The sequence below is a fragment of the Vigna angularis genome, chromosome 9 (genome assembly GCF_016808095.1).
Source record: "Vigna angularis cultivar LongXiaoDou No.4 chromosome 9, ASM1680809v1, whole genome shotgun sequence".
NCBI lineage: Eukaryota > Viridiplantae > Streptophyta > Magnoliopsida > Fabales > Fabaceae > Vigna > Vigna angularis.
The window spans coordinates 20,117,692-20,142,482 of NC_068978.1; the positions used below are offsets into that span (position 1 = coordinate 20,117,692).

The 24,791-nt window shown below is 37.2% G+C and overlaps 2 protein-coding genes across 2 annotated transcripts; one reads left to right on the forward strand and one right to left on the reverse strand.

The window, feature by feature from the left end:
• Nucleotides 1-14,302: 14,302 nt before the first annotated feature.
• LOC108346622 (uncharacterized) lies at nucleotides 14,303-15,112 on the reverse strand. Its single transcript, XM_017585685.1, has one exon. The coding sequence runs from the start codon at nucleotides 15,110-15,112 to the stop codon at nucleotides 14,303-14,305; it is 810 nt and encodes a 269-aa protein (XP_017441174.1).
• Nucleotides 15,113-18,428: 3,316 nt separating this feature from the next.
• On the forward strand, nucleotides 18,429-23,096 carry LOC108346362 (putative disease resistance RPP13-like protein 1). The gene is made up of 2 exons (XM_017585441.2): nucleotides 18,429-22,314; nucleotides 22,785-23,096. The coding sequence occupies exon 1, from the start codon at nucleotides 18,551-18,553 to the stop codon at nucleotides 22,292-22,294; it is 3,744 nt and encodes a 1,247-aa protein (XP_017440930.2). The 5' UTR covers nucleotides 18,429-18,550; the 3' UTR covers nucleotides 22,295-22,314; nucleotides 22,785-23,096.
• The last annotated feature ends 1,695 nt before the right edge of the window (nucleotides 23,097-24,791 follow it).

Genomic DNA, 24,791 nt, shown 5'->3' on the forward strand with positions numbered 1-24,791 from the left:
TCGAGTAGAGGTATGTTCACCTCTACCTTTTTGAAGGTCTCCAGAATTTCCTTATCCACCTCTTCCATATTTTTGCTAGGAAGTGCTCGTGAAGGGAATAGAAGTGGGATAGGTCGGTCAATTAATGGAGAAGGTGCGGCAACAGTGGTGGTGGAAAAGGAAGAAGATCCACCTGAAGAAGAACCACTGACTGGAGAAGAAGATCCACCTACCTCAAATGTCCTGCGTTGATTTGCATGGTCGTCCTTTTTAGGACAAGTGGCAGGCTCAGGTGTAGGTGTAGAAGTGGCCTCTGAAGGTACAACACCATTCTTCTTCAATCCCAACAAGAAAAGAAGGGTCCTCCATTTTTGGTGTTTTTCTGAATGATGCTTTACCGTGACTGTTTCTTCTTTCCAGCTTAACAAGGTGATGGAAATTCTTGCTGGATTATTGGATGGATGTTTGCTGGTTGGTGAGAAGGTGGTGAAGAATGAATCCGTGAGCTGCTTCCAATAGCCTTTGCTGACTTTACTCCAATGACAAACAACTTTTGGTGTGCTAGGACATGTGTATCTTTCTTTTAATAATGTCCACTTACATACTCCCTTTTTGTAATTTGTCAGCATTTATTTTGGTTTGAACGTGTCCCATTCTCCAATTGCTTAACCTTATTTTTTTAAAGTAACCTAATCCCTTTTGACTTGCTGACCATACTTCCCTTGCACTCCCACGTGGAACTTTAGCGTACCATGCTCTTAGTGCTTTAACTTAGTAAGTGTCTGGACAGCCCACTTCTTCTTTTACTCCATTATGTATGTTTCTTCACGTGGTAGCACCAATTAACTTCTATGTGCTGATCAAAATACTGCATCCACTTACACCCATGTGCCTTTGCTGCTGCTGTCCATCACGTGTGCACACATTCTCTGAACATTCCACTCATTTTTGGACACATCCTTTGCTGCTGACCAAAGCTGGTGGTTGAACGTTGAAGCTCCTGAACTGGACGGTGGCGGGTTGCTGCTGGACTGGATTGATGGAGTTGTTTCCAGCCATGAAATCTCCCAAGCTGGATGTGAAGAGCTGCTAGACGTTACTGCAAGGTGCTGGACCGTGATGAAGTGGTGCAGTGCTGAACTGTGTTGAACGGTGATGTGCGTGATGGTGGTCTGCATGCATAGAGCTGCTGGACTTCAAAGAGCTGGAGCGTGAAGTGCTGGAGTTGGTGGACGTGTGTTCTGCTGGACCTTCCAAAAGAAATTAATCTACAAATTTTATCCAATAATTCCCTAATACAAATAATTACTTAAAATAATTCAAATTACTCAAAATAAAAATTACTAGTTAAATTAAACACAATTATGAAAATCAGGAAAATATTGGACAGTTAAACATAATTCCCTGATTATTTCTAGCACAATAAGATAAGTGTAGTGAATAAAATATTCACTCATCAGTTGTCTGTGAACCCTAGCAGAGGCGATTTCTCCTTTTTCTCTCTGCGTTCTCTCTAAACACAAAAGTTGTGTTCTTTCTCTCACAAGATCTAATAGGTCACGCATGTGCAATGTAGTGTTATAAATCACAAAATGATGCATTATGTTAGGAAAGATATCAATTATATAGTTTTTTTGATAATTCACTCAACAATTCTTTCATATAGAAATTGTTTCAGTATACAAATGAGTAGGGCCGAGAGACACACCTTTCTGTTATCACCTTCTTTTTTTTCTTACTTTTGAATCACTTGATCCAACTTCTTCGAGTCCAAACCGAAGTGGATACCTACTAAAGGTACTCCGACATTCAAGTCAGATTTTACTCAATGAACTTAATTCACAATTAATTGTCAAAATTCAATTCCTTACCTATGTAGCTTACCTTTATATTTATAGGTATTTCGTGGACCTTAAATTGATTTGACCCAATAACACTAATGTTCGCGTTGACCCAATTTCATTCCAATACTCACAAGCCCATTTTACCTACTTAACTTATAATTTAACAAATAAACCAAAGAAAACCATTCAGCTAATATATCCTGTTTGCTGTTGGCAATGACTTATTGCATATCTTACCGATCGGATAGTACACTATACCATTCAGAAATGAAGTTATAGTTTTCAAAAACTCTCTTTTTGGTTTCTAAAAAACCTTTACAAAATAACGTAAGACTCGTACATATACTTTGGTAAAGACTTCATCAAATATATACATATATATATATATATATATATATATCCGGGAAAACTTCCCAGAAGGTCACCCATCCCAGAATTACTCCCAGAAGGTCACCCATCCCAGAATTACTCCCAGAAGGTCACCCATCCCAGAATTACTCCAAGCTAAGCACGCTTAACTATGGAGTTCTTATGAGTCAGGCTACCGAAAAGCAAATGCATTTGGTGATATGAGTAGCCAAATCAATCCCTTTAAGCTATCCTTCAACCGTATAGTCCCATACCTATACAGTCTCCAGATCCCTCTCATTCCGTTGTATGTTCGATTCGTCCATGTACCCCTTCCACCCGAAGCTGCCAGGAGCCGCTCCTTGTCTGTGCCCCCTGCATCATGCCTCTTGCACCGGCGTCACTCCCCGCCCTCGTCAGTGCCCGGATGTCACACTTAATGCCAAATTTCAAATGTCGTGCCACTTCTCTACATGCCTTCCTTCTTCTCCAAACTGTTGAAACCATTTTCTCCTCCTTCTCTCTAAAATCTCCACCTTCTCTCTAAGAAAATCTCACCTTTTCTTCTTCCGATCACCTCTCAAGCACCGTTTGAACACTCCCGGCATCAAGAGCTTTCGTTTAAACCGATCGGTTTGTGGTTCTGAGTCGATGAGTTTCCTTCTCTTTAGCACGTTCGTTTATTTTCGCGTGCCAACCTCTATTTCTGGTCGCCTGAGTGAATCATATAATTCTGAGTGTTTCTGGTTTTTTGTTTGGTTTAGTATTCCTAAAACGTGATTGTCGAACGTTAAGTCTTTGGTACTGGGAAGCTCTATTCTGCATCGTTGAGCGTTCGGTTATGTATAGAGGTAAGTGAAGCTTATATAATTTGATTAAATTCTTGTTTTGAACGTTGGTATGTTTGCATGATACGTTGTTTGATTATTTGATGAGTGTGAAATATGCGTGTACTGCTTGTTTGGATGTGTGGATGGATGACTAATATACGTTGTGAACTGAGTTGAGATAGGGCTTGATATTCAAACTGTAGTATTCTGAGTAAAGGTGATAGTATGGTCGAGCGTCATTAGCGAGAGTTCGTATTAACCGTTTAGTTTTCCTTTGAGCGTCCGTTTATACTAAGTTCTTCTTCTAGAAAGGATTTCGTTAATGAAGATCGTTTTATAATATTAGATATATGTAAATGAGTGTTCGACCTAAGTGTAGTCCTTCTTTAGGTTTCCCAAACAGTTTAGTTAACGTATTTTATACTACTTAAAGTAGTATACGTTATCGTTAAATTTCATTAAAAATAAGTGTGGCGCAATTGTGTGTGTATATATATATATATATATATATTCATTCGTTTTACGTAAGTTTGTTAGTGCTCGGTCTTGGACCAAGCGTTCGATCTCAGTAGTGCTCGTTCCTGATAAGTACTTGGTCTTGGATCAGCGCTCGTTCAATAGTGTTCGGTTTCTACAGGGCTCGTTCTTAAACCAAGCGTTGGGTCTCGTTTTCTGCAATCTATTATTACTGTTTTAGAATAAGGGTCTTCAGCCAAAATCGATAGCGTTCGTTACTCATAGTTTATCATCAATATTAGTATTGTGTGTCAAATAGTATTGGTCTTTAAAAGGTGTGTGGCCTAGAGTCTTAGTACTCGGCCTAGGCTTCGTGGCGTCCGTTTTGAACTCTTAGTGGTCCATTTATTGAAGTGGATAAGTAGCGCTCAGTTATGTTAAATTCTAAGAAATGTTATTCCAGTTGTATTTACGCTGTGATGAGAGAATGTGATCGTATTTCAGTTGAATGTATTAATAATGAAGTATGAGAAAATTTGAAATGTGATGTGAATGAAATAGTTTGACTATGAACGAGTATTCTAGGGAGGAATATCTCAGAAAGTGGTTATTGATTGGTAAAGTATGAATGTGGGCAAAGCTTAGCGGGCGTTCATCCTGATATTGCATGATTACTCGTTCTCATGTAGAGAGGAGTAAGTCATGTGTGGGAATGGCAGGAGGTCCTAGTCCATAAGGTTAACTTGGACGGAACGGATCAACCTCGGGTGGCAACTCTTGAGGGTATCCCAGTTACTACATCACCCGGGTGCACGAATGTCGTAGCTACACAGGATTCATACAGTCTGAACAGTCAGAGTCAAGTGGTCGTTATTTGCATGCCTTGATGTATAAATGATGATTTGGGTGTTGTTGGTTTAATTATGAATGTTGTATGTTGTTATTGAATAAATTAAATTACATAAGCTTACCCTGTTTACCATTTTTGTCTGTGTTGTGCGTCCTGTCGTTGTCCTGTTGCAATGATCATTGTTAAACTCTTTGGCAAGTGCACCAAATCGTTCAAGTAATAAACCATGGTAAGACCAGGTATCGTTTTCCCAAGAGACTCGTAATACTAGAAAATTGTGCGATTAACAACTCATCTAGACTCAAGAACAACTCATCATTTAAGAATATGTGCAAAAAGATAAATTCACAAGTAATTACAAGGTTGGACTTTGGTATTGAAGGCACTTGGAAATGGAAAAGACTAGAAATGGTATGAAATGACATTGTTAAGGTTAGTTTTCACCAATGCACTCTTGTGTATAACCAATTTCATCTCCTCTCTATCAATTTACTAAAGTCAATCCACTAAAACACTCTAGCCCTAATCCCTTAGGTGAAAGAGCCTAGGTTTTCCTTATCAAACTCCAATCCCTTGGACAATCTAACAAGCAAACCCGCATTAAGAACTAGGATCTAAGACAACATGTGAATCATATCCCATCCCTGGCTCAATGACCCACAAGGACTCTTGTTTCAGTTCAAGATTTCATATCCCATCCCTGGCTCAATGAAACCCTAAAATCAAGTCATGAACGTCCCCATTACATGCAAGCTTTAAGATCGGAAACAAGAATACTAGTAATAGATAGAAAAGGCATTTATAAATACGAAACAATCATTCATTACACAAGAGTTCATAGGCTACATCTAACCCTAACAAGATGAATCTGGTTCTCCATTTCCATGGAGAACCCTAAAGCTTAGAAACATGGAAGATGGAAGAAGAAGGAGACCCAAAGGAAGAGGAGGAGATGTTCCCATGAGCTCCTCGCGCCCTCCATGAGCTCCAGACGTGAAATCGCACCTCCAAAGAACCAAAGACCCGTTTTCTTTCTGCCTCGTGAGTATATATACTGCCCGAATTCTCGCTTAAGCTAAATTATTCTCGCTTAAGCGAGAATTCTTCTTGGAGAAGATAGTCATTCTCGCTTAAGCTAAATTATTCTCGCTTAAGCGAAAATGACTATTAAATCAATGACTTCCTGGATCACCGAGGCTCTTCAATGTAATGGAGGATCTTCCTAACATCAAAATAAATCAAAGAAAACAAGGGATTAGAGTATTATTTACGTAATGTAGCCCAAAATATAGATAAATACTAAAACTAAATTAAAGAGAGGATTTAAGCAAGTAATAAGCTAAAGAAGAGTTGATTTTGCTACTAAAATGATGCTTAGATAATGGTAAGAATTAGCATTATCAATCATCCGTGTGGATGTGAGCAGAAGGAGAAAAGCTGCTGGAAGAAGTATTGGAAGATGCATCAGAAGTGAAGGCCGAACCTTAGTTATTTTGTAAGACCGTTCGGTCTATTATTAGCTTTACCTTTTGTAAGACCGTTCGGTATAAGTTATTTTGTACACCGTTCGGTCTAGTGGTAGCTAGCGTTCGATTTTATATTTCCTACTGTTATGTAAGGTCGTTCGGCCGTAATCGTATCTCATTAAGTGTTGAACTTATCTGTAGTATTGTTAACGTGTGATTATTCTCGTATATGGTTTTATACTGTATTTTTGGGATGTTACATTTAATGGTATCAGAGCAGTTTTGTTCCTTTATCATACTGTAGGTCATGAGTATGCTATGCTTTTGTTGTGTACTCAGTGTTCGTTTAGTGAGTGCTTTGAACTCTTTAAATTAAACTGATGGTTATTTTTCTCTGTTAAATCAGAGAAGATGGCTCCTAGACCTCCTCCTCCTGTTTCTGCCGAGCGTAATCCATCTGACAACACCAGGCTGTTAGAATTAGTGATAGAGGCTCTTCAACAGCAGAACCCTGCCTTAGTACAACAGAATACGACCGCTTTACAAAGTTTGGAAGCTGCCCGAGCAAACTCAGAAGTGACCCAACGATAACTAATGGAGATCATATCCACCACGAGGAACTTCGCTGGGACGTTGACTTCCACCACAACTCATCCGACCGAATAGAGTTTAGAGAGCTTTCTCCAACATCATCTTGCAAAGTTTAATGGGAAGTGCCTACCAAATGAGGCCAACCAGTGGTTGAGAGATATGGAAAGGATCTACAATACCAAGAGGTGTCGGGACGATAATCGATTGGCATTTACCGAGTATCTGTTGACTGGAGAGGCTAATCATTGGTGGACCAGCATGAAGATGATATTAGCGGAGAACCAAATTGCCATCTCTTGGGAAATTTTCAGGAGTAAGTTTTATGAAGAATACTTTTCGGATAGCGTTCGTTTTGCTAAGGAAGTTGAATTTCTTCAGTTGACGCAAGGAGGTATGTCGGTATCAGAATATACCAGCAAGTTCAAACATTTGGTTCGGTTTAATACTATGGCTACGAGCAAGGAGTGGAAGTGCCGAAAGTTTGAGAATGGATTGAGGAGTGATCTTAAACTGCTGATCTCAAGTTTATGTATCAGGTCTTTTCCTTCCATGGTGGAGAGGGCTAAGGTAATGGAGAAGAACGTTTTGGAGGTGGAACAACAGAAGAAGCAGCATCAACAAACCACCAGAGGACCGATTTCTTCCAAGAACAACTCGAATATGAGGAGAACCCCGTATACTCGACCCGCACTACCCTCTAACTCTAGTGAGTCTCTTTCCCAGTCATCGGGCATTGTCAGTCAGTCTGGACAACAAGGAGCGGTGGCTTGTTTTCATTGCGGAGGACCTCACTACAAGTCGTCATGTCCTCAGCTGGTAGGAGGGAAATTCTGCGCTCGGTGTAGAAGGAATGACCATTTGGAGAGCGAGTGTAATATGGGAAGACGAGCGTTGATGAGGCCACCGAACGCTGGAATATTTCAACAGGGAAGGGGTGGACGAGCGCAAGCGGTCGGTCGAGTTTATGCTATAACGGGCGCTGAAGCAGCAAGTACAAGTAACCTCATTATTAGTACTTGCTTGTTGTTTGGTGTTTCCTGTTGCGTGCTGTATGATTCGGGAGCAACACATTCCTTCATCTCTAAGGCATTTGTTGAGAAATTGGGGTTAACTGAGAGTGAGATGCAGTTTGACTTGGTGGTGTCTACCCCAATAGCTGGTGAGGTTAGAACGTCTACTGTTTGCATTAGATGTCCTATTGAGGTTGAGGGGCGTAGATTTAAGGTGAACCTTATTTGCTTACCTCTCCAAGGTTTAGAGGTAATTTTAGGAATGAATTGGTTGGCTGCCAATCACATTCTCATAGATTGTGGCGAGAAGAGACTAGTATTCTCTAAGGGAGAGGAAGAGTTGTCTGTAACGATCGGTCAATAGAGGGAAGATATCATGGAGGGTGTTAATTGCTTCTTGGTATTTTCGCATCTGGAAGCGGTTGAAGAGGAAAGCTTAGAACGTTCGGTGCAAGGCGAGCGGACTGATAACCGTTTGTTCATAAGTGAATTTATGGATGTTTTCCTGATGAAGTACCAGGATTACCCCCTCCAAGAGAAGTGGAATTCTCTATTGACCTAGTGTCGGGAGCTGGTCCAGTCTCTATTGCACCATACCGAATGTCTCCAACAGAGTTGGCTGAACTCAAAAATCAAATTGAAGATTTAATGGACAAGCAGTTCATTCGGCCAAGTGCATCACCTTGGGGAGCACTAGTGCTGTTAGTGAAGAAGAAGGATGGTAGCTCGCGATTGTGTGTGGACTACCGGCAGTTGAACAAGCTGACCATCAAAAATAAGTACCCTTTGCCAAGAATTGATGATTTGATGGATCAATTGCATGGCGCAACAGTGTTCTCGAAGATCGACCTAAGGTCAGAATATCACCAAATTTTGGTTAAGGAGGGAGACGTCCATAAGACTGTATTCAAGTCTAGATATGGTCATTATGAGTATGTAGTAATGTCGTTCGGTGTTACTAACGCTCCAACCATATTCATGGACTACATGAATCGTATTTTTAGACCCTTCCTGGACAAGTTTGTGGTCGTTTTTATTGATGATATCCTCATCTATTCCAAGAGCCGTGAAGAACATAAAGAACATTTGAGGTTAGCGCTCGGTGTGTTAAGAGAAAAGAAGTTATATGTCAAGTTATCCAAGTGTGGATTTTGGATGGATGAAGTGCAGTTTTTAGGGCACGTAATTTCGGCAGAAGGTATCTCGATGGATTCGGCTAAGGTAAGAGTCGTACTGGAATGGAAGAGTCCCCGTTCGGTCACTGAAGTTAGGAGTTTCGTGGGACTAGCGGGCTACTATAGGAGGTTTATTGAAGGATTCTCTAAGATAGTAGCGTCGTTGACGCAGTTGACCAGAAAAGATCACCCGTTCTCTTGGACCGATCGGTGTGAATCCAGCTTTCAAGAACTGAAGCAGAAGTTGACGAGCGCTCCAGTGTTGGTTATTCCTAACACGGCCAAACCATTCGAAGTTTACTATGATGCTTCTCATCAAGGTTTGGGCTGTGTACTTATGCAAGAGAGAAGGGTGGTCGCTTATGCTTCTCGGCAATTGAAGACTCATGAGAAGAAGTATCCTATGCACGACCTAGAATTGACAGTTGTGGTTTTTGCGTTGAAGATTTGGAGGCATTACTTGTACGGAGCTACATTCCAAGTTTTCAGTGATCATAAGAGTCTCAAGTATCTCTTTGATAAGAAAGAATTGAATATGAGGCAGAGACGGTGGCTATAGTTCTTAAAAGATTATGAGTTTGAACTACTTTATCATCTAGGGAAGGCAAACGTAGTGGCTGATGCATTGAGCAGAAAAGTAGTTCATGTCTTGACAATGATGGTCAGAGAATTAAGTTTGGTTGAGAGTTTTAGAGACTTAAGGTTGCAGTTCGAGTTAGAACCGAGCGGGGTAAGTTGTTATGCTCTTAGAATATCTAGTAATGTGTTTGACAACATCAAGGAGAAGCAGTCAGTTGATGAAGATCTGCGGAAGACTTTAGAGTTGATCGGTACAGAGAAAGCAAAGGACTTCAATACCGGAATGGACGGTCTCTTACGCTTCAGAGGAAGAACGTGCGTTCCTAATGATGGGGAACTGAAAAGAATAATTCTTGAGGAAAGACACCAAAGTCGTTTTAGCATGCATCCAAGCATGACTAAGATGTATCAAGACCTCAAGATATCTTTTTGGTGGACGAGTACGAAGAGTGACGTGGCTCGGTTTGTGTCTTCATGTTTAACCTGTCAGAAGGCAAAGGCAGAACATCAAAGATCAGGCGGTCTCCTACAGCCATTGGAGATCCCCGAATGGAAGTGGGATAACATCTCTATGGATTTCGTGACCCACTTACCCCGTACGATCAGGAACCATGGCTTCGGGGTCCGTTGCTCAGGTGGCCTAGGAGGGCGCCAGGGCGGTAGACGTCGATTTTCCGAAGCTTAAGCCTCCAGATAGGGCACCCAAGCTTCTTGCGGTTCCTTCTTTTGGTGCTTTTTCAGGCCTTTCTGAGCTCTAACTCCTTAGCACTTCGTCTCTACTTTCCGCATTCTCTCATTACCTCTCAAAACAAGGGAAATTAGTCATAAAATCGTCAAATTCAACGTCAACTCTCTTATTCACACAACTTAATGAAAAAGCATGAGTCCAAACAAGTTTCTAAGTGAAAAAGGGTGTATTTAGTATCAAAATTATATCATAAATAACGGTATTTTCAACCGTTAACATTATCACAATGCATTTTGGTGAAAATGGTGAATTTGGTGAAGAATGAACGTGAACCAAGCTCGAGGTGTTGTGGAACATAATGATAATCAAAGGTTGAGGTTAGTGGTTATGCTTAGGGTTAATTTCACTTATGGTTGAGAATGAAGCATGAGTGAGTATTAAGATGTACCTGAGTGTGTGATTGATGAGCATGAGAGTGGAGGATAAGTCTAGTTGTTCTACGGATATGTGATTCCTTTTTCCTTGTGTGCATTGAAAGGAGATGATCTGTAGGGGAGACTACAAATGGGCTGTAGGAGCGATTATAGTCGATGAGATAGGGTACAAGAGTGAGATAAACTCTTTCCACTATGTTATTATGATATGATGATGCTCATGGTGTTGTTCATGACTAGGATAATCATGATGGTGGTGTATCTATGATGATGATCATGGTACTTAAGATGCTCTAGGTTATGTTACGTTGATAGTGGTGTTACTATAATAGTTATAGTAAGTACTTAGCATGTGTGCTAATGAGTGGATACACCAAGGATCTATGTGTGAGATGTTAGTGTTGACATCAAGGGCTAGAGATCAAGGATCGATGATCGAAGTTCAAGGATTGGGGATCGAGGATAAAGTAATTCAGTATAATTGAATTGTTTATGTTAGAGGATTAGGAATCCTATTGTTATTACTACTATGTATGGGGTTTTTTTATTATGGTTGGTATAATCAGAAGGTATGTATCTTGTTGTGTGTTTGATTATGGTTGGTATAATCAGAAGGTATGATGAAAGCAGCTCCAAGCTCAAGCAGCTCCACGACTCAAAGTGACGCAGCGAAATGAATTGATGAAGGAAAACGGAGGTGCACACCATGTGTTTGATGAAAAGTTTAGCGAAGGTTTGGTGAGTGTATGAGGTTTCTCAAGCTTAGAAAGCCTTCCAAAAGGGAAGGAAGCTAGTGAAGGGAGTGTAGAATAAGCACAGAGAAGTGAACTCTGAAAGATAAACCTGGAGAATTCTCAACAGCGTTTCTTTATCAAATTCAAAGTTGAAAGTTACATGGAGATGCATCTCTCTTTTATAGGTGAAGAGAGAGTTCTAAATATGAAGTAGAAAGCTTCTACAATTACAAAAGAAGAGTACTAGGGACGCTACTCAACCTTGGAGTACAAGGTTTTCTCCAGCCATATTAAAAACATTGAAAACGTGCGTGAAGAAGAAAGATGGTTCGCGACCGCTAGGCGGCAAGGGTGAGTGCCGCTGAGCACTGGTGAATCCGGAAGGCACTTTGGCTAGCTTTTCCCAATCCGGAAGTTGTTGTCTTCAATCCGGAAAGCACTTAAATTTCACCCTTCTTTACCTCCTTTGCTCTCTTTACCTTGGCAAGCCTCCTAGGATGCCTAGGTATGGTTTCCAACCTTTATTGGTGACCTACAAAACAATATAAATGTGTTTAGTGAAGAAAATTCATCTAAGACTTAGATAAGGAAAGAGCTTTTGTTGAAAGTCTTTATTCACTTCCCTTTCTTAGTCTTAGTCTAAGGTCATACTTCTTTGGATGGGAAATCCCTATACGAGTTGTCATCAGGGTATGTATCTTGTTGTGTTTTTTTATTATGGTTGGTATAATAAGAAGATATGTATCTTGTGTTTTTTTATTATGGTTGATATAATCAGTATGTATGTATTTTGTTGATTATAATTGTTTTATCGGTAGCTCACTATATACATGTTTGTGTTTGTGTGTTTGTGAATGAAATTATCGGCGATAATCGTATAATGTGTTATACATTAGCAGGTAATGCTACAGATGTTCCAGAGGCGTGATTGACTCGAGAGAGGATGAGGAATAACCTTGGGATTCATTTAAAGTTATTTTGTTTTACAAGTTAAGACAATATAATTAAAGTATTTCCTTTGTTATTTTATTACTCAAAATAATGTAATTGGATAAGGTTTTCTTTAAGTATGTTTCCGTGCTATAATAAATTTTGAATTTTACCGATTTTTAATAAACCGTGACATCTCAGAAATCGGAGTGTTACAATTTTGGCTAATTATTATTTTAACAAAAAATCACTCCTTGCTTAACTTGAGTATTCTTTAAACAGCAAGTCACTCCTAGCTTATTATAGAGAAAATACTTTTGTGATCAACAATTCATAGGTTTCACTCACTAAAGAAGGGTATGCGTCTTTTAATGTTTACAAGGTTAAGTATTCCCTATACTATTTTATTAAAGGTTGAAGTTCTTACAAAAGTTTTTAGGCATAAGAATATTTGGACAAGATTTCAATACTTGCAAATAATGACTTGTCTTTTTATCTTTTTCTTTGAAGAGTGTCTAAAAATGATTAATATCTAGATGAAAATAATTATTATAATCTTTTTTATTAGCTATTGAGTAGCTTGAACTCATTTTGAATATCTTCCTCTTCTTTTTCTACAATCTATCAAGCTTGATCATTGAAAATAATTGAATGTGCTTCATGCAACATAAATTGCTCTTATCTTCTTCATACAACATCCTTGATAGCTAGTAGTACTTATCTTCCTAGGTTACAAATCTTTTTATTTCAAATCATGGTAAATGGGCACATTATATTATGCAGACAATAAGACCAGAGTTGAAATATGTTTGTGTCAAGTAGTTGGTAGACAAACTAGCTTTAGTTCATATCCCAAGAGATTGTTTAATGTAGTTATCTTTGGTGTGGATCTTCTTAGAAACAGATAGTGAAAATATTCCCTATAACACAAACACTATATTGCATGCGACACATTCTATGACGGGTCTAAAAGATGGTTATTCTGGCATAGTTATGGGTGATATAAAAAATGTGTGCTTTTTATATGCTAGGAGACCTAACACAGTAAGTAGTTGAACTTACTATCTTAGGTGTAAAAATGTGTCTTAGTAGCTTAGACTTACTATCACATGGGTTAACAATCCTAACACTGTTAATTGTGATTTTATGTATGAAGATGGAATGACATGCAGTAAAAAGAAAAATAAAATGAAGAAAATGTAGATGAAGATGAATTGACATAATTACTGTTGGGAATCTAAGTGTGAGTCTAAGTCCCACGTTGGATAGAAACGAGAAAGTGGAGCACCATATAAAGGTGAAGACCTATTAATTCATTACCTTAAGATTTTGGGTAGAGAATGGTGTCAATCTCTTATGTCATTGAACTTAAATCTTATTGATATTGTGTCTCCTCAACGAACTCCCTCCTTTATAAACTTAACAAGTGGTATCAAAACCAACTTAAACTCAGTACAATAGTCCAAATAAATTGTCAAGAATAAAGGAGAAACTAGTAAACAAAATCTATGAAAACCATGATCCAAATTAAAACCATCATCATTAAATTTTCGATTTCCTGTGTTCAAGGCATTTTCACAGTGTTTGAATTGTAACCACAATTTATCACCTTCATTTTATATTTAAACGACCTATTTATATTGTTTTTTTATATAACAGTTAAACTAAAATAAAGATAATATTATAAATTTAATAACTACCGTAAAATGGCCAAGCGTCAGTTGTAATTTAAAATGTTTCTTTCCGTCTATACTTTTATACTCTTGTTTATGTCATCTTATCATTATCATTTCTTTGATCACTAACGTGTATATTTTTGTTGTAATTTAAAATGTTTCTTTCCGTCTATACTTTTATACATTTGTTTAATGTTCCGTATATTATTTATACGAAAACATAATGACGAGAGTTTTTCTTATTTTATTCATTTTTGTTACAAATATGGTGTGAAATTTTACGAAAAATTCTTTATTTCTTTTTTGAATCTTTATACAAAAATCTACATATTAAACATTTTACAAAATACGATTTTTTTTGGTAATGAGTTGAATTACAAACCTCAAATCACAAACCTAGTAACGTCAAAAGCTTCGAAGTAAAACAAAAGCATTCACTAAAAAAATAAATTATTTAAATTTAAATATTTTCTGCTACCGCGCCTAAATAATAGGTAGATGAAACGAATTCAACCCGAATAAGTTATTTTTTCTGGAAAAAGATAATTTCTATCACATTGAATCGATCTTTTGTCACACATAAATGCACATTATCAGTATTATTATTTCAGTAGCTAACATAACACATGGTATATATATTTTATACACATATATATATAAAGATTTGTATGAAATAAAAATGAAAAAATGAAAGAACTAGTAGCTCTACCCATCAAATATCTTCTTTCACGTTTGTACAAGGAATATAAGTTGATGAACCAGGCTTCTTCTGTTTTGAGCTACGTTGATGTTTGTGCAAATTACTGGAGCATGGCAACACAGGTCTTTCAATAGCACAAAGCTTATGCTTCAAACGCCATGGGAACAGAAATTCAAACCCACAACCCTTTGGAGAAGAAGCATACGAATGCCTCATATAACACTCTGGATAACTTCCACAAGTATCACAATCTTTGTCTTCAAAGTTCCTAGAAAAATGTAAAGCAGATGATGCAGCCAAAGCAGTTGCATCAGGAAGAAAGCGATTGATCATGTAGGTTGGAGATTGGTATCCATTACACTCTGCAAGCTTTAACCTCAACCCTTCATTTTTTTCATTATGAACATTCTCTGATTTCTTTTGCACATAATCTAATGCCTCTGATAGAGAAAAAACATCCATAGCATCTGAGAAAATATCATCCCTGTTGTCATTTCCTACACAACTACCATCTCCTTGATCATGAAATGCATCGTTAGCATCATCAACATCAGTTTCAGATGCTTTTCTTGAAAGAAGCCAATGACTAGGGGGTAGTCTTAGGCGTGGCGTGCCACCATCTTGAGTGCTGCAATTCCTCTCGGTCACTTTTGGCTTACCTGGTGCTTTCTCCCATGAAAATGGAACTCTTTCACTTGTATTTTGGATTGCACATACTGAATATGATGAGCAAGATGAATCTCCAACAACTGAACAACCAAGACGCCTTGTTGACAAAAGGGGTGCGTTTAAGTCTAACTTTCTTGGACGTTTTCTATCCATTGTCTCCATACAAAAGGCTTCAAGAACTAGATGGAGTATGTGAGATAATTGTGTGATAGAAGGTTGAAAAAATTGGTGTTAGAGAGGATATCACATTATAGTTGGTTGGGTGGAATAAATAGAAGTAGTTGGAAAAATGGGCATCTCGTGAAAACCATAAAAAACTAAGATCTTTGCTTCACAGGGGCATTGAAAAGTTCTCCTTCCACGTGGGAAGATTTCACAGAAACATTGAACCAGAATTCACAGGAATCAATTTCAGACCATTGTAACGTTGCATGCTGCCCCTCCTACAAAAGAATATCTCCTTACTATTCAATAAAGCGTTACACTTTACACCTAAAATGAGAAACCAATATTCATTGAGAGCACAAAAGCCACATAAAGTTGAAGTGCCAGCTACTTGGATTGGAGGGTTTGGTTCTGTGTAGAAAGGTGTGTTACCTAGCACAGGAAGTTAGGTTGGTGTTAAGAGAAAGATACGAGAACTTCAGCTCAAGGAATGAGGGAATTTGCAGGTGAGATTGAAAATTAGGAAGATTGAGATACAAGAGTATGGTCACCCTTCAAGATGGCTCAAGCACAAGAATGATCTATTCCAAATTTATCACTACTTTCCAAGCCTTGATTGTATCCTTTCAACAAATACTAGCTTTGGATTGAGACCAGAGATTCAAAATTCTCAAATAGCTGCAGGGCTGTTGTATCTTCATGAAGTGTGGGAGACGAGAGCTGATCCGTAGAGATGTGAAATCTAGCAATATTCTTGTTGATAAGGACTTCAATGCTTGTTTGAGTGACTTTGGACTAGCAAGTTTTTATAGCCATTCTAATGAGGAAAGGGAAAAATTGGTGAAAATTAGGCCACAATAGACATACGAAATGAATAAGGCATAATAGAAAGAGTAAGAGTAGATGACACAAATCAACAGTGAGCTTTATAGCACAAGTTTGTAGTGTTTTCTCGTAATCCTTATCTGGTCATCTTTTATTTGTATGTATATTTTACTGTTATTGAACCAAAAATAACAGAAAGTGGATTCAAAAATTTCTTCTTTACCTTTCTTTCTTTAAGTCTGTTTCCTCTTATGGAATTAGAGTTTTCCTTGAGCTCTGTCCCTTTTTATTCATCATGTCGGACACAATTCCAATACCACTAATAACAGTCTAGAACTTATTCTATGAGATCCGAGCCTCAGTTCATTCATACCTTTTTACATTCATCCTAGTGAAGCACCTAACTATGTTTTTATCACGCCTGTAGTGGAAGCAATATTCATGATCTTGTTCATTTCAAATGGTTTTGATTTCTAAAAACAAAATGGGTTTTATGCTGTGTTCCATATCCATTCCTTCTCCTTCAAATTCTTTGTTTTCTACTTGAGAATGTTGTAATGTGGACTAATATCGTCGACAAGTTTTTCTCAAGGTGATTTGCTCAGTACTGCAATGCTAAAAAAAACTTTATGGCCTTCACTAAGGTCCAACATCTGTCTCTAACTTTTATACTGCCCTCAGTATCCTCAAATATCTTTAGTCACCTACTTTAAAAATTCACTAAACAGCACACGTGACTAACACGATAATCAACTTCTTTATGTTATAATGAGTATCGATCTCTCCAAATATTACAAGTTTAATCTTTTCTAAGAAATACAAGTATATTCAAATTACAACGAGTTTAACCCTTTTAGGTATTCTTTCTCAATCTTCCCATAAAACAGAAAACTCACAGTTATAACCAACAAAATAATATCTCGAAAGTTCAGACATGCTCACAAGATGATCGTTGATATTTATTCAATTTAACATATTCTTAATGTCTTCACTTTTCATTTGAAAGTTCTTGATATTTCATTTAGAATATATTAAGTATTGTGACACTTTTGTTGAAAGTCCCACGTTAACTACGTCAACTAGAGATAAGACTAATTCAGTGTATATAAATATGCGTAAACCTTACTTATAAGTCAGTTTTGTGGGATTGAAGTAGGCTTGAAATACACAACTACTTATTAATAAATATTTAAATTTTATAACTTAAATGTACAACATCAATCTTAGCGTGGGTTTAGTTGACACTTGTAGTGTCAGCTATTTGGAACCAATCCAAACGTCGTGCGGAGAGTTTATTTATTTGACTGACACAACCCGAAAGCTAATCATAGCTAGCGTCCAATTTTTGTCTTTTGTGTTGATTTTTTGACCGACTCTTAGTCTATAATTTCTTATAGTGATTGCTGATACTAGTAAAAAGTGATGAAAATTTTATGAACAAGTTATTATTATTAATTACAAATGTAAAAATTAAGATGGAATGTCAATTCATCCTAATAACATCAAATTTTATTATCTCCTCTCATTCATTTTCTCTTTACTATGAGATTATAAATCGTTTTAGTTAAATTATATGAAATGTTCATTGTATTTTTGAAAATTAGATATTTATTTCATTTTTTCTTTTTTGTTTATTAGTTCTAATTTCAATATTATTTTCAGGAATAGATCACTTATAGATTGAACTTGAATACTGACTGGAAGATGAGGAAATGGCGAGGAGGGAATCTAGATCTGGTTATTCCGACAAACAACAACGAATCACATACTTCATCAACTTCCCAATCAATTTTGGGGAATATGATATGTGGAAGACAAAGTGTGCAGATACATGACAATCTACTAATTACAAACAAATTACTCTGTTTCATAATTTTTTTCAAACACTAAAAACAAAACTACATGAATCTTACACTGGGGAATCTCTTTCCGTTCTCAACGAACCAACGGAACTCTTACGTATCTACCTCTATACCATAATGTTCATTAATGAATTGAGATGTGAATTCAACTTTGGTCAAGATCATTGTGTTTCTGAATATCAGACAGCAGATTGTTTACTTTGGCAGACCGTGAAAGGTAAGGTGCAGAGATGATACAGCAGAGAACAATAATTAAAGTAATATCTTGTTATTCGTTCTACATCAAAATATCAAATTATAAGCACGAAGCGGACCTCATTCTTCCACGCTCATTCTTATTGTTTAAACAGTGTCATTGTATAAGAGGATCGTATTTTGTCTTATCAACTTTTTATGTCTTTAACCGTATAAAATACTTTTAGGACTTCTTTGCAAAATGGAAAAATTGGAATCCAATAACTTTATGTCAATTTAGTTCCTTATCATGGTTAGGTACATCATCGTAGCTTTAACCCACTAGTGGGGAACAAAAAGAAGAGTCTTTAGAAAATCATCCAATGAAGAGCCTTGTCTTTTAGAAAAGATAAAATATTCAGCACCACTACGTTGAGCTAAGAGTTAAACTGAAGAGTGTTTCTCCTCGTAAAAGTCCACCTTATCAAGGACCAACCCAACTTTTGCGCCTAGTTCATTTCCTTTGCGTTTCTACTCTGATCATCATTTGTTCGTTCCTGAGATCATGGCATTAGCCGTGGTAGGTGGTGCTCTTCTCTCTGCTTTCCTCGACGTTCTTTTTGACAGGCTAGCTTCCCCTGAGCTTGTCAGCCTGATCCGTGGAAAGAAGCATGACAAGTTGCTTCAAAAGGTGGAGAACCAGCTGATAGTCCTTAGAGTTGTGCTTGCTGATGCTGAGAATCGACAAATCACAGACTCCAATGTCAAAAAATGGCTCGATGTTCTCAGAGATATTGTCTATGAGGTTGATGACTTACTTGACGAAGTTTCTACCAAAGCTGCTACTCAAAAGGAGGTAAGCAATTCCTTTTCTCACATTTTCAATAGGAAAAGGATTGTTAGTATTAATAAATTGGAAGACATAGCTGAAAGATTAGATGACATTTTAAAACAAAAGGAGAGTCTTAATTTGAAGGAGATTCCAGTGGAAAGCAACCAGCCATGGAAAGATCAGCCTACATCTTTGGAAGACAGATATGGTATGTACGGCAGGGATAAAGACAAGGAGGCCATAATGAAGATGGTATTGGAGGATAACACTGATGGTGAAGAAGTGTCCGTGATCCCTATTGTAGGCATGGGTGGGGTTGGGAAAACCACTTTGGCCCGATCTGTGTACAACGATGGAAAATTGAAGCAGATATTTGATTTAAAGACATGGGTTTGTGTTTCTGATATATTTGATACTGTGAAGGTCACAAAAACTATGGTAGAGGAAATTACCAAGAGGCCTTGTAATTTGAATGATCTAAATCTACTTCAACTTGAATTGATGGACAAGCTGAAAGGTAAAAGATTCTTCATTGTTTTGGATGATGTTTGGATTGAGGACTTTGATAGTTGGAATAGTCTTACAAAACCATTTTTAAGTGGGATTAGGGGAAGTAAAGTTCTCGTGACAACCCGCAACGAAAGTGTAGCGGCTGTAGTCCCTTTTAATGTTGTTAAAGTATATCATCTAAACCAATTGTCGAATGAAGATTGTTGGTTGGTGTTTGCAAATCATGCATTTCCTCTCTCAGAAGATAGTGAAAATAGAGGAACTCTAGAAAAGATTGGAAAGGAGATTGTTAAAAAGTGTAATGGGTTGCCTTTGGCTGCACAGTCACTTGGAGGAATGTTGAGAAGAAAGCACGCTCTTAGGGATTGGATTAATGTACTTGAAAGTGACATTTGGAAACTTCCTGAAAGTCAGTGTAAAATTATTCCAGCACTCAGAATAAGTTATAATCATCTCCCTCCACATTTAAAACGGTGTTTTGTATATTGCTCACTGTACCCCAAGGATTACGAATTTCGAAAGGACGAACTGATCCTGCTGTGGATGGCCGAAGATCTTTTAAAAGCACCAAGAAAAGAAAAGACTTTAGAAGAAGTTGGTGAGGAGTATTTTGATGATTTGGTTTCAAGATCCTTTTTTCAATGTTCAACTCTTCGGCCTTCGAGTAATTATTTTATAATGCATGACCTCATGCATGATCTAGCAACATTCCTTGGCGGGGAATTCTATTTCAGAGCAAATGAACTTGGAAAAGAAACCAAAATTCATAGAAAGACTCGTCATTTGTCCTTTGCAAGATTCAGTGATCCAGTCTCCGATATTGAAGTTTTTGAGACAGCCAAATTTCCAAGAACTTTCCTGCAGATCCATGATGAAGATTCTCCATTCAACAACGAAAAGGCACCACGTATTATAGTGTCGACGCTTAAGTACTTGAGAGTTTTAAAATTTGGTGACTACCAAAGTAAGCTTGTTCTGCCTGATTCAATCGGTGAATTGATCCATTTGCGTTACTTAAATCTCAATGTTACATCTATAGCAATGCTGCCAGAGTCATTGTGTAATGTGTACAATCTACAAACTTTGAAGTTGGAATCTTGCTTTAATCTGACTGAGTTACCTAGAAACATTCAAAATCTTGTAAACTTACGTCATCTTCGAATTTTTAATACTCCCATAAAAGAAATGCCTAAAAGAATGGGGAAATTAAATCAATTACATGACTTGGATTGTTATGTTGTGGGCGAGCATAAAGAGAATAGCATCAAAGAACTGGGAGGACTTCCAAATCTCCATGGTTCGTTTTCTATTGAGAAATTAGAGAATATTACCAAAGGTGAAGAAGCACTAGAGGCCAGGATAATGGATAAGAAGCACATTACACATTTATCTTTGATATGGTCTGAAGGTAACGATGATATCATCGACTTCCAAATTGAATTAGATGTACTCGGCAAGTTACAACCTCACCAAGATCTGAAATTGCTGAAAATAATCGGTTATAGGGGAACAAGATTTCCAGAATGGGTGGGAAATTTTTCTTATAAAAATATAACTAGTCTGTATTTACATCGTTGTAACAACTGTTGCATGCTTCCTTCACTTGGGCAACTACCGTCTCTCAGTGACCTTGTTATTTCAAACATGAATTCGGTAAAGGCTATTGATGCAGGCTTTTATAAGAAGGATGATTGTTCATCTGTGACGCCCTTTCCATCCCTTGAATATTTACACATTTACGATATGCCTTGTTGGGAGATGTGGAATGCTTTTGATTCAGAAGCTTTTCCTGTGCTCGAAAATCTGTATATAGAAAGGTGCCCCAAACTAAGGGGAGGTTTGCCAGATCATCTTCCTGCTTTGGAAACACTCATCATTAAAAATTGTGAGCTTCTGGTCTCTTCTGTCCCAATGGCTCCCACCCTTCAAAGGTTAACCATAGGTAATAGCAACAAAGTAGCTTTTCGTGAGTTTCCTCTTTTGGTAAAAGATTTAAGGATAGAAGGAAGGACAATGGTAGAGTTCATGATGGAGGCCATCACTAACATCCAACCTACCTGCCTCCAATCTTTAAGTTTGAAGGATTGTTCCACAGCCATATCGTTTCCAGGTGATCGTCTTCCTGCATCGCTGAAAAGTCTGTATATCAGTGGTTTAAACAAGCTGAAATTTCCGGTGCAACACAAACACGAATTACTGGAGTCACTAACAATAATTAATAGTTGTGGTTCCCTGAAGTCTCTCCCACTGATTAACTTTCCAAATCTCATAATTCTTGAAATCAAAGACTGTGAAAATATGGAGTCACTTTTGGTCTTAGAGTCAGAGTCGTTGAAGAGTCTGAATTATTTTGCGATTGAACGTTGCCCCAACTTTGTATCATTCCCGGGAGAAGGATTGTGTATGCCCAATTTGACTTGTCTCATTGTTTATGATTGTGACAAGTTGAAGTCGTTACCCAATCAGATGGAAACTGTGTTCCCAAAGATGGAATATCTTCACATATGCAACTGTCAACAAATTGAGTCATTCCCTGGAGGAGGTATGCCACCTAACTTGAGAACAGTTGATATAAAAAATTGTGTGAAACTACTGAGCAACCAAGCATGGGTATGCATGAACATGGTTACCTCTCTCGAAGTGTGTGGTCCATGTGATGGCATCAAATCCTTCCCAAATGAGAGTTTGCTACCTCCCTCCCTTGTGTCTCTGCATCTACGATATTTGTCTAGTCTGGAAACGTTGGATTGCAAGGGCCTTCTCCATCTCACATCACTCCAAGAATTAAACATTGAAAGGTGTCAAAGGCTGGAGAATATTGCCGGAGAAAAGCTTCCTCTCTCTCTAATAAAATTAAAGATATATAAATGTCCCTTGTTGAAACAACTATGCCACAAAAAGGACCGTCAAATTTGGCCTAAAATCTGCCATGTCCGTGGGATAAACATTGACCATAGATGGGTTTAACGAGCATGGATGATGAGAAGGTAATTCTACTTCTTTCAATTACATCATCAACATCTAACCATGAAAAACTATTTTTCACAGGTATAGGTAATAACTATAAAAGTCACAGAGATCATCATCCTAGCGTTACAGCTGAACCATAACTGAATTATGTCATGCTTCAAACTATTGCTCTGCTATCTGTTACTACATATTTTAATTTTTACCCTTTTTTTTATAAATATTGTACTCCAGGAAACTATATACTTCCCATTCTGTGATTATCTTTTTGAAAATGGATTTAAAACTATTTCTGTGGTGAGATTTATATTTATCTATAACCTTAGATACCATTTTGAAAAGTCTGAACTTTCTATTCACTCAACTCTGTAATGTAAGGTGATATTTGTACCAATTTATATATATTATAAATAGTAATGTAGATGTCCAATACTATCTCTAATGTGTATACTGAATGAAATTCATTTTTGACTGAATCTTGTCTCGACAGTGTTCAAAAGGAAATTGAAGAAGAAGAGGAATCACCATTTTCACAAAGCTTTTGATGCTCAATATCAGAGTGGCGGTGGTGGTTTAATCAGACTTTCATCAAATTCACTTAAAAACAAACATCAAACTTGCAGAAGAAACGGTTGGAACCCTTACAATTCAGGTTTATTTGAAGGGAGTGAGTCATTTTTTATGATTACAACATTGTTAGGTCCACGACAGGATGTATGTTTGGTTTCCCGTTTGCAAGACACCAAACAAAAGTTCATGCTTTTAGGAACTGAAAATAGAGAAGTCCTCGTTTATGTTGTGAGTGAAAACCTCCCAAAACACCCAAACACTCTGCTTAAAATTTGAAGAACTAAAACTCTAAATTCTGGGGAACACACTGCACTACTGAAGTATTTAAACTTGACAATTTTCAGTACGGACAATTACTTACAGGAAAAAAAAGTAAAAAGCATTGCTCCTAATTAATGTCATGCCAATGTCCGATTAAATTTCAGAAAATCACTTTCAAAATTCAAAAACACATCACTATGTGTTTAAGTAGCCATGTCAGTCAATAATGGTCGATAATTCATTGATTGGTCATGTCGATATTTAGCCGTTAACAATTTAGACGTCGTCGAAAAAAAACTAAATTGAACATAAATTATAAATTTAGGGATTACATTGAACATCCGAAACAAAATGAGTCTCACATTGAACAAAGTTGACGAACATAGAGATCAAAAATGATATTAAGTCAAACTTTATTTAGTCTATTATGGATTTTGAACAATTATGGATTAAGTTATAATTATCTTTCAGTTTAAATTACTTTTACATTACTATAGTGATTTTGAGAATGAAATGTTTTAATGATATATATTGATTTTGAGAATGAAATGTTTTAATGATATATATTTCAGTAAAATTTTGTCATGTCTTTAGTCACAATTAAGAAATTATTGTATTTAGGATATTAGAAATTGATGAGAAAATCTCACAATATACGCACTTTGATATTTTCCTGAAATTGAGTCTTATTATTCATTGATAATTGAAAACTTTAAATAGTGGTGATACTTACAATATTACGGAAATAAAACTAAAATCTAAAAATAAAATATCAACTATCTTAAAAATAAAATCTGCTTAATCTATCATAAAATAATATTGTACCTAGATAAACCGAAAATTATAACTACGTATCCCTATTTTATCTCTATCAAATCAAACTAAGTATTACTAGACCCAAAAAACAAATAAAATAATATTTAAACAAAATTATTAATAAAACCCTAAAATTTAGGTTTATCCCAACAAACTCCCCCATAAACTTAAATCCTTAATTCCTTAATTCGGCTTTTCATGTGCATCATCCCACTCCGGTTTGCTTCTTTCAATCAGAGTTGACTTCTTCTTTTTCCTTATGGCGCTCCTATCCTTGGTTGACCTCTTTAATGTTGTGACTGACTTTGTTATGTCTGACTTCTCAATAACCTTGACTAACTCGTTTTTTACCTTAGACGATTTCTCAACAATCTTGGCCGACATCTTCATCGGGTTCTTCTCAACATCTTCATCTTCCTTTTCGTCTGGTTGAAGAACACTATATGCTTTCTCTTCTTTTTCAAGAGTCGCCTTCTTCAGCTCCTCATGCTCAACCCTTTGTTTATTCATAATTTCATTAGCTTCATCTAGAAGCCTCCCTATTTGTTGAATCTCTTCATCTTTTTGTTTGAGTTCTTTCTCCAGGTTTTCCTTCTCCACAATTGTTGCATCTTTTACTAAGATCACTTCATCCATTGTTGGGATTAGGCTCTCCATGTCCATTGCATCCAAGCTCTTTGCCATCATCAGGATTCCACACTCTTCTTCAACATCTTCAGTAACAAGATTCGTCTCCCCCTTTGTCTCGGACTTGCAATACTTTGCAATATGACCAACCTTGCCACAGTTGTAGCACTTGTTTGAGCCACACTCGTTTTCATAGTGGCCATACTTGCCACACTTAAAACAC

Excerpts from the sequence above, each read along its gene's own strand:
- LOC108346622 (XM_017585685.1), bottom strand. The coding sequence starts at position 15,112 with ATGGATAGAAAACGTCCAAGAAAGTTAGACTTAAACGCACCCCTTTTG.
- LOC108346362 (XM_017585441.2), top strand. The coding sequence starts at position 18,551 with ATGGCATTAGCCGTGGTAGGTGGTGCTCTTCTCTCTGCTTTCCTCGAC.